Here is a 15945-nt window from a genome sequence, read left to right as displayed (position 1 = left end):
GGGCGTTCTGAGCACCAACAGCTGCAAGCAATAAAACACAAGACATTTTAATTGGTTGTCTTTTCCAAAAACTGATAAGTTTGTAATCTGGCGCTTGTGCAGGATGTTTAAGCCGTAAATAACTCCGGTGAAAGAGGAGTATCTCAAGCCCTAAATTCTGTGCAAGGCCGGACCTTCTAGAATCTTGATGGAGACGACGGTTCATCGTGCCGTATCAGATTTACTGTGGCCATCTGCGCTTTGACTGTAGGCCCATTGTTTAGTTGCTCAGCAAAGCACGGCACTTTTAAACATGATAAATTATTATTCTCCATCATTCCCACCTCTTCATCATTTTTAAAAGTGATAGCAAACATCTTGACAGTGATCGTGGAGTGTAAAAAAGAAAAAAATATTGAAAAGATAACAAAATAGTAAATATAATGGCATATATTTGTCTATACCAGGGGTGTCAAAGTCATTCTCTGCCGCGGGCCACATTGCAGCCATGGTCTCCTATCAAGGGCCGCCATAATTTGGGGAAGATTTTAGCAAGCATCATGGAATTCCACAAGTTACACTTGCCTTCGTGGGCCGAAGAAAATGATGTGGCGGGCCGGACCCGGCCCCCGGGCCTTGACCTCGACACCTGTGGTCTATACTATATATGTATATAGGTAAAATACAAGATAGAAGACCTACCCCGCACTAGTCTAACAATAAATGGGAACCATATATACGTACCCCCCCCCCCCTTTTTTTTTTTTTTTTTTTTTTTTTTTTTTTACATGTGCGCATATAAGGTAAATAAACCCAGGAAACATCAAACATTCACATCTGCAATGCTTTTCTGTGAAGTCATCATTTAAGGTTTTACATTGTAGTGGATAAACAATCATCATCAAAACAGTCGTCATCAGACCCCTCATGCAAATGTTGATACTCAGACATGGTTACAGTAACTTGAGCCGCCACCTTCAGCTCAACAGCATTCATGATTCTGGAGGTACCAACTCTACATAGCGGAATACCACAAGTAATACAAAAACAAGATAATAAAAAAAAACAAATCACGATTGTGGCTAAGGTGACAGCTATACCCTGCCAATCTCCAAACATATCTCGTAGCCACTGCAGAAAACTGTTTGGATTGACACCTTCCATGTCCTGTGTTTTTTCTCTATAAGCTTTGAGAAGTGAGAGGGTCTCTGTTAGTGTACCATTAGACAATGTGTGTAGCGGGATGAAAGTACAACATTCACCATAGTGAATCATTCGGCACACTCCTCCTCTTTCTGCCAATACCATATCAAGTGCCTGTCTATTCTGTAAAGCTACAAGCGAAGTAGCATGCAATTGTGAAGCTGTGTGTGTAAATAACGCCTCGGTGAAATTTGTTAAGGTGTTAATCTTGTGGTTCAGATAATTGATTAGTTCTGTGTGCTTGTAGGTGGTCACTGAAAAAAGGTAACCTATGACAGGTAAATGTGAGAATGCAGCACCCACTTCATCCAACAATTTATCATTATCCGGAATATTTCGAGGTTGACCAATCGCATCAAAATACACAGGGGTGTTCCGAGTAATTGGAGGTTTTAACTCATCGCTCTCCACATCTCTCTTTGTTCTGTGTATGCGGTCTGGTGTCAATACATCATCACTCACAACAAGGGAAGTTGTCTGTTGAACTCCAGTAACATATACACACATTCCTGACCAAAATGAGGATAATTTAGAATACAAAGTTCCCCCACCACAATAACACCACAACTGTGACCGTCTGACGAATACCGTATAGGTCTTAGGGACCTTAACAGTGGTGCCACATAGAGTGGAATTGATTTTCCCATGATCAGTGCACCTGGTGCGTTTACAACTATCCCGATGAAAACATGTGAAATTCCCAGAAGTTGGAGGGTGAAACAACATTGGTCTAGTCTCGATATGCACAACAGGAAAATGAACAGAATATGCTGAACAAAAGGCAGTGCTCGGAAAGCCCCGCGTCATGTTCAGAACACAATCAGGCGTAACGGCTTCCACAATCTGCAGGGCTGCACGTGGTTTCATACAAACGACACAATCTTTCTTGAGGGATTTGGCTACCCCTACAACACGTTCGAGGAAAAGGTTGTCATTAATTCCCACACCCGTATCTTCTCGTAGCAACGTTTCAATATCTTCCCCTTTAAAATGGGTTTTAACCCCTCGTGCTTGTTTTTTTATCTCTCCTCGCAGGGAGGTGACAACAACATGTGGATTTTCTTGTTCTGACTGGTTATGATGGACAGGTGGCTGCCACATATAGCACAGTTTTATTGGAACTCTCGGATGAGCCCCTGCTCCGTACCACGCCCACAACGTGAGCATAGTACAATTCTCTTTGTCTTCGTTTGGTAGGGATGACATTGGCTGCAATATAAAGGTTATGGTTGGTTCGTCAGATTTTTTTCACCTTGATTGCTATTTTATTATGCCAATTTGACGCTCCCTGATTCCTTTTTATATCAGACCAATAATCACCATCAACAGAAGTGATGTAATTTGACCATTCAAACCAATTCCTGTCACTGGCATCATGAGCGCTCATCAAATAAAACCAATAATCTCGCCATTCACTCATGTCAGTTGTTTCGGTATATTGTTCTTCTAAATTCGAAGCCCTTCCCGAATAATCCGGAACAACAGAGACCTTTACAAACTGAGTCTGGCGGGACTGCAATTGGCTCATAGGGATGGTAATGGAAAGTTCTTGGGCGAGCGAAGTTACATTGATCATTGTCCCTGTTACGTCAGTTAAGAGCTGCAAGTTGTTCAAGATAGACGTAGACATCAGTCTACGGCTGGGCACCTGGTTTGTGCCGGTGATCTCCTGGTTTCGGGGTCGTGCACCAGCCGCCATTAGCCACAGCCCTGCAAGGAAATAGACAGTGTATCTGGCCGGCAGGGCCGCGGTGGGACGTGGTCCGGCGATCTGCTCCATGATTGAGAGGGGTGTGCCGATGCACGGAAAGCCCTCTCTCCCACTGTAGTCTTTTAGTTGATCCTTCCAAGAGGGGTGTGCTTTGCGCACGGAAAGCCCTCTTTCCTACTGTAGTCTTCCGATGGTGCGCACGGCCAGCGCACTTAGACTTGGGTGTTGGTCTGCCGCCGTGGGACTGGCGTCGCTAGGGCCCTTTGGTTGGAATCGAAGAAGCTTGCACTGCGACTGGTGGATCCAGCCGTCTCGTCCTTCGACCTTGACTGCAGTTGGTGTTGCTGCAATCACTTGGAAAGGCCCATCCCAGCGTTCACTGTCCCATCGGGGGCGTTTCAACACCTTGAAGAAGATAAGGTCTCCAATCTGAATCTGGACTGTCTGTGGAGCAGAACATACTGGCACATCATTGTGTCGATGCATTTCTTTCTGATCAAACAGTCTTTTCATGTGAGTCGGGAGTGAAGTTCCCGACGTCACTTGTTCTGGGGCAAGGTCAGGGAGTCTATAGGGTCTTCCATGCAAGATTTCGAACGGTGACAATGTCATTCCTTGGTGTGGCACTATTCTCATAGAAGTGGCCACAATCGGGATGCATTCAGGCCATTTTCTTTTTGTCTCTTTCATTGTTTTAATGAGCCTGGCTTTGACAGTTCCATTGGTACGTTCCACAAGTCCTGCCGATTGCGGGTGATACACACAATGTCGCTTTAAGTCAATGTTCAAAAGTTTGCTTATTTCGGTAACAGCCTTGTTCACAAAATGTGTCCCGTTGTCACTTCTAATGACAGATGGAATACCAAATGTTGGAATTATACGTTCACACAATGCTTTCACGACAGTTCCTGAATCATCGCGAGCACTCGGAAACAATTCAACCCATTTCGAAAATGTGTCAATAATAACAAGACAATATATTTTCCCTTGTGTTTTGTTCAATTCAATATAGTCCATATGTATTGTGTGAAATGGTTCTGGCGGATCAGGGAATCTTCCCCTTTTCGGTCTCAAATATCCCTGTGCATTATTTTTTAAACAGATTATACAGCGTCTGCAAAAATTCCTTGAAAAATTTGTAAACCCGTGTGTGCAGTAATACTGGTGTACCTGTGCAACCATCCCTCCCGTTGACACATGTGACAAACCATGTGTCAACATCGCGGCCCATTGAAACAGTGAATTTGGCAGCCAGGGCTTTCCATCTGCCAATTTCTCTATTCCCGCGTCATCTGGTGTTGCCCCCTTATTCGCCCAATATCGACGTTCTGTGTGAGGTGCTTGTTTTTGCCGTGATTTCAAAATGTCTGGTGTTGTGTCTTCTTTCTCTATTGAAAATGTGTCCTGTGCAAATGTTTTGTCACTTGGGGACTCTCGCCCAGCTGCCTGTTTAGCAGCGTGATCCGCTAAACGGTTCCCAATGGTGATCGGATCGTTACCTGTCAAGTGTGCTTCGCACTTGCAAATTGCAATTGTTCTCGGCAGCTGTACTGCCTTCAGCAACTGTTGGAGTAACAATTTGTGGACTACATCTTTACCGGTTGTGGTTTTAAAACCTCGAATCGCCCATTGTTGACAAAACACATGCACGGACCCCCAACAATATTGGCTATCAGTCCAAATGGTTACATCTTTTCCTTGAAACATTTTGCATGCTTGAATTAATGCAGACAATTCTGCTGCTTGTGCTGAGTAATTTGACTTTAATGTTCCTTGAAATAGAATCTTTTCCTGCGTTGTAACTGCAAATCCCACTTTATTTCGTCCATCCTCCCCTTTTTTCGCCGACCCGTCAACAAAAACAACTTCACCTATCAGAAGAGGCACATCAGTCAGATCGTGTCGCAGTTTGGTGGAAATTTGGACATGGATCCCACAGTCATGTGGTGTTCCATCTATTGGCGTGGGTAGGAGTGACGCTGGATTTAATGTGCCACATCTTACGACCGTGATGTGTCCCTGTGATAGCAGTAACGCGGTGCAATGCAGATGTCGTGCAGGGGATAGAAAGGCCATTTTTGTCTCTAACAACAACACGGACACGGCATGGGGTACTTTCAATGTTAATGGATGAAATAACACCACTTCCGCTGATGCTTCAACCGCTAGAGCCGCTGCGAGCACTGCTTGGACACACTCAGGGGTTGCCCTTGCTACGGGATCAAGTTGCTGCGAATAGTAAGCTACAGGCCTCATTTTTGTTCCATGCTTTTGCATCAAAACTGATGTCATAAAACCTTGCTTAGCTGTGACTGTCTGTTCAAACGGTTTATCATAATTTGGCAAAGCAAGTACAGATGAGCTTATCAATTCCCGTTTCACTTGTTTGAATGCTTGGTCCGCACTTGACGTCCATTTTATCTGTTCTTGCAGTGTCATTTGACTACCATAAATCATGTCTAGTAATGGCCTGGTTATTTCTGAATAATTTGCAATCCATGCCCTGCAATAATTGCACAAACCCAAAAACGACATCATCTGTTTCTTTGTCTGTGGTTTTGGAGCAGCAGCGACTGCCTTCTTCTGTTTGTCTCCCACAGTGCGCCCTTGCCTAGAAAGTGTGTGACCGAGATACACAACTTCTGTCTTCCAAAGTTGCATCTTATCTTTTGAGACTTTATTGCCCGTCTCCCACAAATAATGGAGCAATGCTAAAGTGTCAGCTCTGCATTGTTCCTTAGATGTGGATGCCACCAAGATGTCATCCACGTAGGATATAATCTGGCTGTCCTGCGGGGCAATAAAGGAGGCCAGGCAGCGCGCAATGGCCTCAGAGAAAATGGTTGGAGAGTCACCGAAACCTTGTGACAATCTGGTAAACGTCAATCTTTCTCCTTTGAATGTGAATGTAAACCAATGCTGGCTGTCAGGATGCACTGGAATGCTCCAAAATGCATTACTCAAATCAATAACAGAAAACCACTCAGATTTTGGCCTAAGTGAATTTAATAATGTGTGTGGATTGGGCACGTTTGGTGCCCTCTTCTGGACAGCTTGGTTCACTGCTCGTAAATCCTGGACAAGTCGCCACTTATCGGATTGCGACTTTCGAACTGGAAATATCGGTGTGTTGCATGGGGAATCGGGACATGTTCTCAATATGCCTGCTTTTTGCAATGCGCTGATTAGCGGCTGAACTCCCCTTTCAGCATCTTTTTTCAAAGGATATTGTTTTATGATTGGTCTTTGTTCAGTTTTCCCGAGAATAATCACTGGTGGAGCGTCTTTGATTAGGCCCACATCCGCTGGCCCTGTGCTCCAGAGTGTTTGTGGGAGACGCTCGATGGCATTCTCCTCCTCTTTAGACGGCAAGTAAATGTCGGTTTGTCAGCTGAAATGAACAGCCGGAGTTGTTTTCACTATCCAATTGATGGGCTGTCGTAACCAGCCCGGCTCTGTCTCCTCACATCCCGGGTTAGCGGGGGAGGGTCTCCACATGTGATTTGGAACAGAGCCAGCGAGATTGTTTATCTCCTCCCATCCGCTCTGTTGCGGCTTGCCGATGGGGATGTGTGTGTGTTGCCCTGATGAAAGAAGCGACTTGACCTCTTTCCCCACCCGTACTGTGGCAAAACACCACCAATCTCTCCAATATACATGATCAATGACAATAGTCTGTGACTCAAGGCCCAGAAAAGCTTTTGTGTAATCTGGGTCTGGTCCGGACGTCTGTTTAAACCGCACAGTAACATGCAGGTTGTCTGTTGCTTGCACACTCCCTCCCGGTTGTACCTTTGCAACAGCCAATTGAATCAGATATTTTGAAATTTGAGTTATTGTGTCATCTTGTAAGTCAAGGGTCCAGAAAAAATGAGCATTATCTTGACCATTTCCCATGTAAGCTTCAACCTGGCCCCTGTGATTTATGATGGTGTAAATTTCTAGTTGCGTCTGAGCATCTCGTCCCAACAAATTATTTGGACAGCGAGAATGTAAGACGACTTCTACGAGAGCTTTTCTCTCTGGGTCCGCTGGAGAAGAAATTGTTACTGTTTGTGATAATGGCAAAGATTGTACTGACCCGTGTGCTACTTTCATGTGGACCTTATTTTTCCCTGGTCTCACTGTGTCGCGATGCCATCGGCCCAGAACCGTTATGTCGGCTCCTGTGTCAACTAGAAAAACAGTTTCAATTCCTTCTACCAACAATGTTATTTCAGGTTTAGCCATGGGAAAGGTTTGATGTCTAAGCAAGTAATTTTCTATGTCAAAAATATAATTACTGTCGGCTAAAATGTCACTTTCATCCTCGTTTAAGGATGGGGATTCACACAGAGGAGCAGAAGCCGTGATAAGCGCATCCTCGGGGTTGTCCCGTGTTAGTCATGCGTCGTCGTCTGAGGAAGTCTCAGGGTCATCCGTGCGCTTTTGTGCACGTTTATTCTCACTCACTTTTGTGCATTTTCTCGCAATGTGTCCTTTCTATCCACAAGTGAAACATTTCCCGTCTTTCCAAAATTGTAATTTCTCACGGCTCAATTTGGAGGGGTCAAACAACCCTTTTTGTTCGTTATTTGTGTAACGCCGAGCATTCTTTATTTTCGGTTTATTCTCAGCGTAATAAATATTAGTTACATGACTTTCAATTTTCTTCTTTTTGTGCGCAAGCCTCTCGAAATTCCTTGAATAATTTAAAACATCATCAATCGGGCAGGTTGGCCAATTCAAGTTATGCCTTTTAACATATTGAATTACATCAGGAAGTGCTTGATTCAGCAGATGTTGTTTCAGGTGCGAATTAAACAAGTCCAATTGCGACTCGGGGATTCCCCCGTGTGCTTTAAACACTGTTCGCAAACGATGGAAAAAATCATCTGTTGCTTCATCTAGCCTTTGGATGCATTTAGTAACCTCTTTTGGATCTTTCAAACGCTGATATGCTCTGGAGCAACGCTCCATAATTTGCCCAAGCGCACCCCCGATCTGGGAGAGCTCTTCATACCGCATATAACCTCCCACTGCCTGGTTCCCGTTGAACGGACCGACAATCACACCATATTTAGATCCCGTAGTCAGCGCGAGTAATTTCAACATTTCCCCGGCATTGAGTCTATGGCTGTGGACAATGTCTGCCATCTCATTCACATAATCGTCTGGATTTTCGTTTGGGTTTGGGAGAGACCGTGCAATATCTTTAAATTCAGCTGGGGTCCACGGACGGTATACGAAAAACGTTTTCTCACTACCTTGCATTGGCATTTCAACCATAGGGTACGCCTGGATTTGAAAATTTTCATATCCTGATTCATGCAAGTTTTGCTCCAGCGGAGTGGTTGGATCAATAGTTCGTTTCCACCCCCCCACGGCTCCTTTCGATCGCGTCTGATAATGCACGGGAATTGAACTATTTTGTAGTTTAAACGAATCATCAATGCGCCAATTATTTTCGGAATTCTGATTAGTTGTTACATTGGTTTCACCCTTCCCCCACGGCGAGTTGGAAAATGAATTTTGTTGTTTCGTTGTCTGCGAATACGGAGGTAATATCGGGTAGAGTCCTTCAGTCGGAGGCGGTGCTGGTGGGGGCGCTTGCAGCAGCGGGGGAGCCGGTGGAGCTTCAGCCGCTGCTGCAGTCACGGCTGTATTTAAATCTTCGTCTAATTTTTTGTTTTTTTTCTGCCGTTTTCTTCGATCGTTTTTGTCTGGTCCTCTCAACAAGGATTTTACACTTGAACCATTGTTTTCCGTCTGTGTAAGCTCTCAGTCGTACAGGAGTGGTCCATCGATGAGAAGGTTTCTTCAGCCGTCATCTGTACAAAAGTGAAGGTTTCGGACGTTTCGCCTCCTATCCAAGAGGCTTCGTCAGCGAACTAAAGTCTGACTGGTCGTATCGGCCCCATTTATATATCCCTAAAATATATGCCTACACAACAAGTAGTGACCCGGGATATATAAATGGGGCCGATACGACCAGTCAGACTTTAGTTCGCTGACGAAGCCTCTTGGATAGGAGGCGAAACGTCCGAAACCTTCACTTTTGTACAGATGACGGCTGAAGAAACCTTCTCATCATTGTTTTCCGTGTTCATGCATTTTTCGTTTTTCTTTGTCTTTTAATGATAATTTGCTTAATAACGTTTCTAATTCATCACAGTCATCCACATCACCGGAAAATCCGTATTTATTTTTCCACTTTTGAACAAACTGTGTTGATCCTTTATAATCTATTTCAGCTGACCGTTGTTTCTCAATAAATTCTTCTTTATCGAGGCAGACTGGCGACCGATATGATTTAACTCATTGCCAGAGACGGGAAGACTTCCGCGTAGCCATGTTGGTGCCTCGACTTTACTGTAATTTACCGGAAATCACAATCTCGTTCCGGCGTGTTTTTTCGAAATAAAATATTTAGGTGCATTAATGCTATCGAAGCAGAGCGAATTATTATAGTTCAATTTTCGCAACGTCCCCCTTCTCTCTCTCTATTTATTTTTGCTTCTGTGAATTTGGTCCAGTTTTTCAACGCATATGGCGGACTCTATAACTGGGTTCGTTCAGTAGGACAGCAATTCAAATTTACATTTGTGGTTTCTCCTTCTTCAACCCCCAAAAGGGTGAGGAGAACTTGCATACTGCATCCACAAAAGTCTGCTGTTTGAATCCCACTGTATATTATATGAATTACGACACGTTATCGCAATTCCAATCACACTCAGATGCGCTCACGCCCGAAACAACCCCGCGACCTAGTCAAGCTCGCAAGCTTGACTCACGGACCCGCATGCTCACACATTGACTCGCACAGGCACACACACACAGCCACACACCCACAAGGATGATCAGTCCTTGTGTACCCAAAAACTAAACTCAGTTCAGCACTCTCACTACTACGGAGCCCCTAAGGGGACATCGAAGAAAAAAAAAAAAAAACTTTGCGAGATCTCGCAAAACTTTGCGTTCCCTCGCAAAACTTTGCATTCCCTCGCAAAACTTTGCATTCCCTCGCAATACTTTGCATTCTCTCGCAAAGATTGCGAGATCTCGCAATCTTTTTTTAAAAAAATGTGCGTTCCTGTACTTCCGGGTCAGCTTGGCTCAGGTAGACGGTCGCGCGCGCTGCTTATTGAGAGAAGGCAACAACTCGGCGCATCATGGAGGAAGACTTGGAACACTTCTTGCAGTCAAGAAACGTCCCTCACGTGGACATTGCACGTATGAAAAGCGACAAGGTGGGCATACAGCTACAACGTCTGATGTAATAAGCAAAACAAGAGAAACATGGACATTTTTTTTCGAAGTAGTATTGGTAGTAGGTCAATAAAGTGAAAATGAAGCTAACATTTCTATCTACTCTACCTGTACTGTTAATTCTATTTTAATAATGAGGTTATTAACACAATTTAAAATCGATATTACAGTTAGTAATTGGGCTGCCGCTACCTAATGTACTATTCTCGTGTAATACTGAATACAAATAATGATGACTGTAGTGTCCCATCACTCATGTGAATATGTTAAATGTATTAAAAGTTATTGATAATTAAATAAACATGTCAAGTATTCTCACAATTTATCTTTGCAGGTTGACATGGCAGTAATTGCTATGATGACCGAAGAGCAAATGGGTAAATATATCACTTCTTATGGTGATCGAATAGCTGTCCTTTGCTTTTGTCATCAGAAAATGTCCAGTGGTGATAATGAACTGCTCCTCCAAAAATTAAGAGGCAAAATAAGATCAAGGAAAAAAGGTGTACTGGCTGAGACTTCGGGAGTACTCCAAAACCATGTTGATGGATGGCAAGACATAACAATGTTTCTGCAGAAAAGACTCAAAGGAAGATTTATGGCAACGATTACCATCAAGTGAGGACAAGCAAAGGTGGAGGAACAAGGTATGCCATCCTGGAAAAAAACAGCAACTGTCGCTCAAATTTTGGAGCTGGGAAAAGGGCTATTTTTCCCAGGTGGAAGCTCAACCAAAGGACCTGTTGAAGACTTTACTTTTGAGGTCTGTGATTTCAAAAGAAACCACATTGCTTTAGATGAAACAATTGGCAGACTCTATGAAAAAAAAACCAATTGAAACTGTTAAGATTTTACATTGGCACAAAAGAAAATACTCCAACATCTCATTTGGATGAATGCAGTGAAGCTCATTCATCTGTCACCAACATGGTGGGAGAAAGTGCGCAATTGATTGATTGACTCTCTTATGTCTACACACACATGCACACACATCAGTTTAGGAGCATTTCATTATTTGTACTTTGAGATGTAAAACATCTGTCATGGTCAACCTTGCATAGGGCAGTCTACAGTTGTATTTTCCATTTGTGTCTACAATTGATTTCATGGTTATTATTCATTCATTCCATTTTCCATATCACTTATTCTCCTAATGGTTTCGGATATGGTGCCACTTTCAGTTTGACCTAAAGGTTTGAAGTTGATATGTCATGTAATGTTGCAAATATTTGCACTGTTCAAACAAAAGCAATTATTTTTGTACTTGATATTGTATTCCATTTATATGTTTGTGATTGCTGTTCATACGAATTTGTCAATGTTAATAAAATTTGTTCCAAATAATTCATGTTTTTTTTAAACACAAGACACCACCTGCTGACGAAATTGAAGAGTGACAATTATGTTATCATTTACAGGCAAGTGATTGTGTACTGGGGTGCAGGAATACTATTCAGATCCACATTGGTTAAGTATCTGTGGTTAAAATCAGCAACCAAGACAGTATATTTATTGACACCCAGAATGATTTGACAAATGAACATTTCATATTGATCAAATATGCTTTCCTTATACAGTAACAAAAACAGCAGACAAAAAATGATTTAAATTGTGATTGCTATATATTATTCGTCCTCAAATGTATCCCAATAATCCATTTAAAGTGAAGTGATAAAAGAAATGATGAACAAAGGGTTGAAGAAATGGCAATGGTCGTCGGATTCAGCCTTCATTAAATGTTACTTCGAACCAGTTGAGGAGCCATAAAATGGTTTCACCCAAACACACACCAAAAAATATATGGTTATTGCTTTGAGTAATTCATGTTTAAATTTTAATGTAATATAATTCCAGTATGACTGGTATACGGAAACAAAAATGCTTTCACCAAAGGTTAATGTCTCTGACCCCTGAAAACATCATGCTTCTAATTTAGAATTGCAGTAAGGGCCTCTGAGGTGCAAGTACAAGTTCACAGCCTGATACGGCTCTTTTGGTGGCATCAGACCAGACTGGGCCATTAAGGAAGCACACAATACAAATACATCCGGATCACAAGGCATAGTTAAACGGAAGACACACTGGCTTTTGCATAGTTGAACTTGTTCATTGTCAACTGTGGAGAGGAAGTCCCTTGTGCCATAAAGTTCAGGTAAAGAATACATCACGTTGGGCCGACCACTGGGGACATTTATGTTCTTTGAGGGCCTGATGAGATGGCTGTTCCAAACACGGGCAGTATCATCCAACTCATCCTGTTGAGAATAAGATCAGAATCAGAATCATCTTTTTTGCCAAGTATGTAGTACACACAAGGAAATTGTCTCCTGTAGAACACGCTGCACTAGTCTCATCAAAAAAATGGAGGCACTATACAGTTCTATTTGGGTTACTTTTTAGAGAGTTAATTGCTTGAGGAAAGAAGCTGTTTAAATGCCTGCTGGATTTGGTGCGCACATACAGACAGATTTAGGAATAGTTGCACAGTCATAGCAGCTCTTATGAGCAAGAAATTATAGAATTAGACTGCTTTTCTCTCCCTGCTCCCTCCTTTCTACCTTACACTCGTCACTCATGTTTACTACTCTGTCCATCCCCACTTTTCCTTCATCTTTTCCTTGATCATTTCACCTTCACCCTATGTCCCCACACACACAGACCACTATCTTCTTTCCACTATCCGATTATTTACCTTCTTTTGTGTCCCATCAACACCCTCTCAAATACAAAAATACATATTTCATAAATGGAGCTACAGAATATATGAACTCACCTGAATAAGTCCCATGCAACAAAATTGCAGGATGCTTTTGTCCAGAAATCCACCATCAAAGAAGCCATTGTCTCTGAGGTCTTTGAAGAGTGATAACCAGAATTCCATGCATTGGCTGCGAAGAAACCCCCACCAATATTCAATTCTTTGATTGGCGGTGCTGGCTCCATCCAAGTAACTGTCAAGGGTGCTGCCTGGCGGTATGGGCACCAGGAAACGCTGGAAGCCTTTAACATGACCATTTTCAGTCCCCAAATCAGCTCGAACGATTCGAGGACAACCTCCCAAACGGTGCACAACTTCAATGTAGTAACCTCCAATTAACTTCGGGTCACTACTTGTTGTGTAGGCATTGAGCCACATTATTTTCCTTGAAAAGCCATCAATAGCCCCATTGATGCAAATTCCAAACGGTTTCAGTTTGTCATGAATCCATATGCCAAATAAAATTCGGCCCTTTCGAGAAGTAGTTTCGTCGTCTCAGACGTATTGCTTGCCTTAAAGACACTCCTCTCGGATCCAACTCTTTCAGGACCAGACGAACATCCTCTTTCCTGACAAGAAGCCCATGTTCTCTGCACTTACTGTACATCCACCTGTAACCGTGTAGTTGTCCGGAATTCTGCAACTGGTTGTGAATAAAGTCAACCAAGACGCCCAAGTCATCGAACGTTTTTCGGCGAAATAGTCCACTTTTGTTCACCACTCGCTTCAAATGTCTTTCACTTATTAGTAAGCCGTGTTTAATCTCAAGAACGGATTTTATATCTTTGTATTTCAAGCCAATTTTAAAGTAAAACTGGATTAAAGGAACGAAAGGGTGAAAAGGCTCCATGTTTGTTGTTTTCGGTTACACTAACGATGAACCGGAAGTACATGTACGCGTATTTTTTAAAAAAAGATTGCGAGATCTCGCATTCTTTGCAAGATCTCGCAAAGAATGCGAGATCTCGCAAAGAATGCGAGATCTTGCAAAAGTATTGCGAGGGAACGCAAAGTATTGCGAGGGAACGCAAAGTTTTGCGAGGGAACGCAAAGTTTTGCGAGATCTCGCAAAGTTTTTTTTTTTTCTTCGATGTCCCCTTAGGGGCTCCGTACACTACCACATGAACTAGCTTAATTTTTTTCGAGGCTTTTCATTCTTCCAGACCTTCAAAAGGCTGTACTATCCAATCTTCAAGACCCAAACAAATAGGCTTGTCCTAAAATCAGTATCCGACTGACCTTCCGTACGGTTTTTCCATGGCGCAATGGCCCTTTAGAACGTTCTCATTTTCCTTAAATCAGTATCCGACTGACTTTCTGTACGTACTTTTCCATGGCGCACTGGTCCTTTAGAACGTTCTCTATCTTCCAAGACCCAAACAAATAGGCTTGTACTATCCAAAATCTTCCAAGACCTAAACAAATAGGCTTGTACTATCGTTTATCAGACTGACCTCAATTTTTGGAGACGATCCTTCCGGTCCAGAGCCCGCCCAGGTTCGTTGGGATGGTGTTCGCGTCTCACCCGGTGAGCGGTCCAGCTCCTGGCCCCAGGAAAAGAGGTCTTCACGAAGTCCCAGTAGGCTTCGACGGTGCACCGTTTTTAATCAGGAGCCAAAGATCACCAACCGCAGGAGACGCGTTGCCATCCCGGACGAGCCCCCAAAAATGTCAGAGATATGACAGACAGACACCGTGGACAGAGACTCAGAACCAGAAAGATTGTCCCCACTGCCGGCAGGAGACGCAGTCATCAGATGACATACGTCTGAATTGTGCGCCCCTCTGCCAAGCTATTTATTGAGAGTATATGCAAATTACAGTGATATATTAGTAAACATAGTTTTCTTGATTATAATGCCACGCCTCTGGGCGTTCTGAGCACCAACAGCTGCAAGCAATAAAACACAAGACATTTTAATTGGTTGTCTTTTCCAAAAACTGATAAGTTTGTAATCTGGCGCTTGTGCAGGATGTTTAAGCCGTAAATAACTCCGGTGAAAGAGGAGTATCTCAAGCCCTAAATTCTGTGCAAGGCCGGACCTTCTAGAATCTTGATGGAGACGACGGTTCATCGTGCCGTATCAGATTTACTGTGGCCATCTGCGCTTTGACTGTAGGCCCATTGTTTAGTTGGTCAGCAAAGCACGGCACTTTTAAACATGATAAATTATTATTCTCCATCAATTGTGAAAAGCCAACAAAAAGAAACATCTTTGAATCATTTCTTTATAAAACAACTGGCTCAAAAACACTTAGACGCAACGAACTAAAGAGGGTCAAAAACAATGCGCACACGGTTCCAGTAAATGCCCATAATTTCTCTTCTTAGTTCTTTTTTTAACAATATGCACAACTTTCATTTATTGTGCGACAATCTAATAGAAAGATTTATTTGTTACATATTTTGAGGTCTGAATTTTGGGGCAGCTTGTAACGAATTAGGGAATATACATGGAAAACATGTCGACTTGCATTTTCTAGTTAAGAAATTTCTTCACGCAGCGATTAATTTTGTCAGTATAGAGGTGCCACTGAAAATGTTTATATATGCTCAAAGATTCAGCTGATGACAGCGCATTCAAGTTGTCAGTATGTGTCTTTTAAATCCAAGGAAACCAAGCAAAACAAACTAAATCATTCAAACACAGATGATTGTCTTTGTAAGCATGTTCATATATTCGCTAATTGGTGACAAAACAAGCACTTCAAATACTGCATTCACCATTGAGCTTTGCAGATGGAATTGTTTGCAGTTTGTCATTAAATTAAGAACTGTGCCATTTACCTCTGTCCTCCTCTTTCCTGTCCATGACTGCTCGGCACTCTCAACCAGTTCATTTATCTTCCATCATCCCCAAATCCAATTTACCCTGCTGTGGTGTTGAATTCTCTCATTTATTCTATCATGCTATATGATGAAAAGGTTTCTTCAGCCGTCATCTGTACTTTGAAGGTGTCGGACGTTTCGTTTCTTATCCAAGAAACTTCGTCAGCAAGCGAAAACGTCCGACACCTTCAAAGAAGTACAGATGACGGCTGAAGA

The 15945-nt window shown here is 42.7% G+C and overlaps 3 protein-coding genes across 3 annotated transcripts in view; 1 reads left to right on the top strand and 2 right to left on the bottom strand.

The window, feature by feature from the left end:
• Positions 1-15945, top strand: part of ascc3 (activating signal cointegrator 1 complex subunit 3) — a 116266-nt gene that overhangs the window by 19017 nt on the left and 81304 nt on the right. The window lies entirely within an intron of this gene.
• Positions 782-2962, bottom strand: LOC148896641 (uncharacterized). The gene is made up of 2 exons (XM_088998396.1): positions 2831-2962; positions 782-2274 (listed from the first exon to the last, which is right to left on the bottom strand). The coding sequence occupies exons 1-2, from the start codon at positions 2960-2962 to the stop codon at positions 853-855; spliced, it is 1554 nt and encodes a 517-aa protein (XP_088854522.1). The 3' UTR covers positions 782-852.
• Positions 2365-7270, bottom strand: LOC148896640 (uncharacterized; the record flags this gene model as incomplete). The annotated part of the gene is made up of 1 exon (XM_088998395.1): positions 2365-7270. A coding segment is annotated over one exon (990 nt), but the record flags the coding sequence as incomplete, so codon positions are not given.

The sequence above is a fragment of the Hippocampus bargibanti genome, linkage group LG06, assembly GCF_051943395.1.
Source record: "Hippocampus bargibanti isolate YZ-2025 linkage group LG06, ASM5194339v1, whole genome shotgun sequence".
Taxonomy (NCBI): domain Eukaryota; kingdom Metazoa; phylum Chordata; class Actinopteri; order Syngnathiformes; family Syngnathidae; genus Hippocampus; species Hippocampus bargibanti.
Note: the sequence above shows the minus strand (reverse complement) of the source record. Positions and strands in the feature narration are given on the sequence as shown.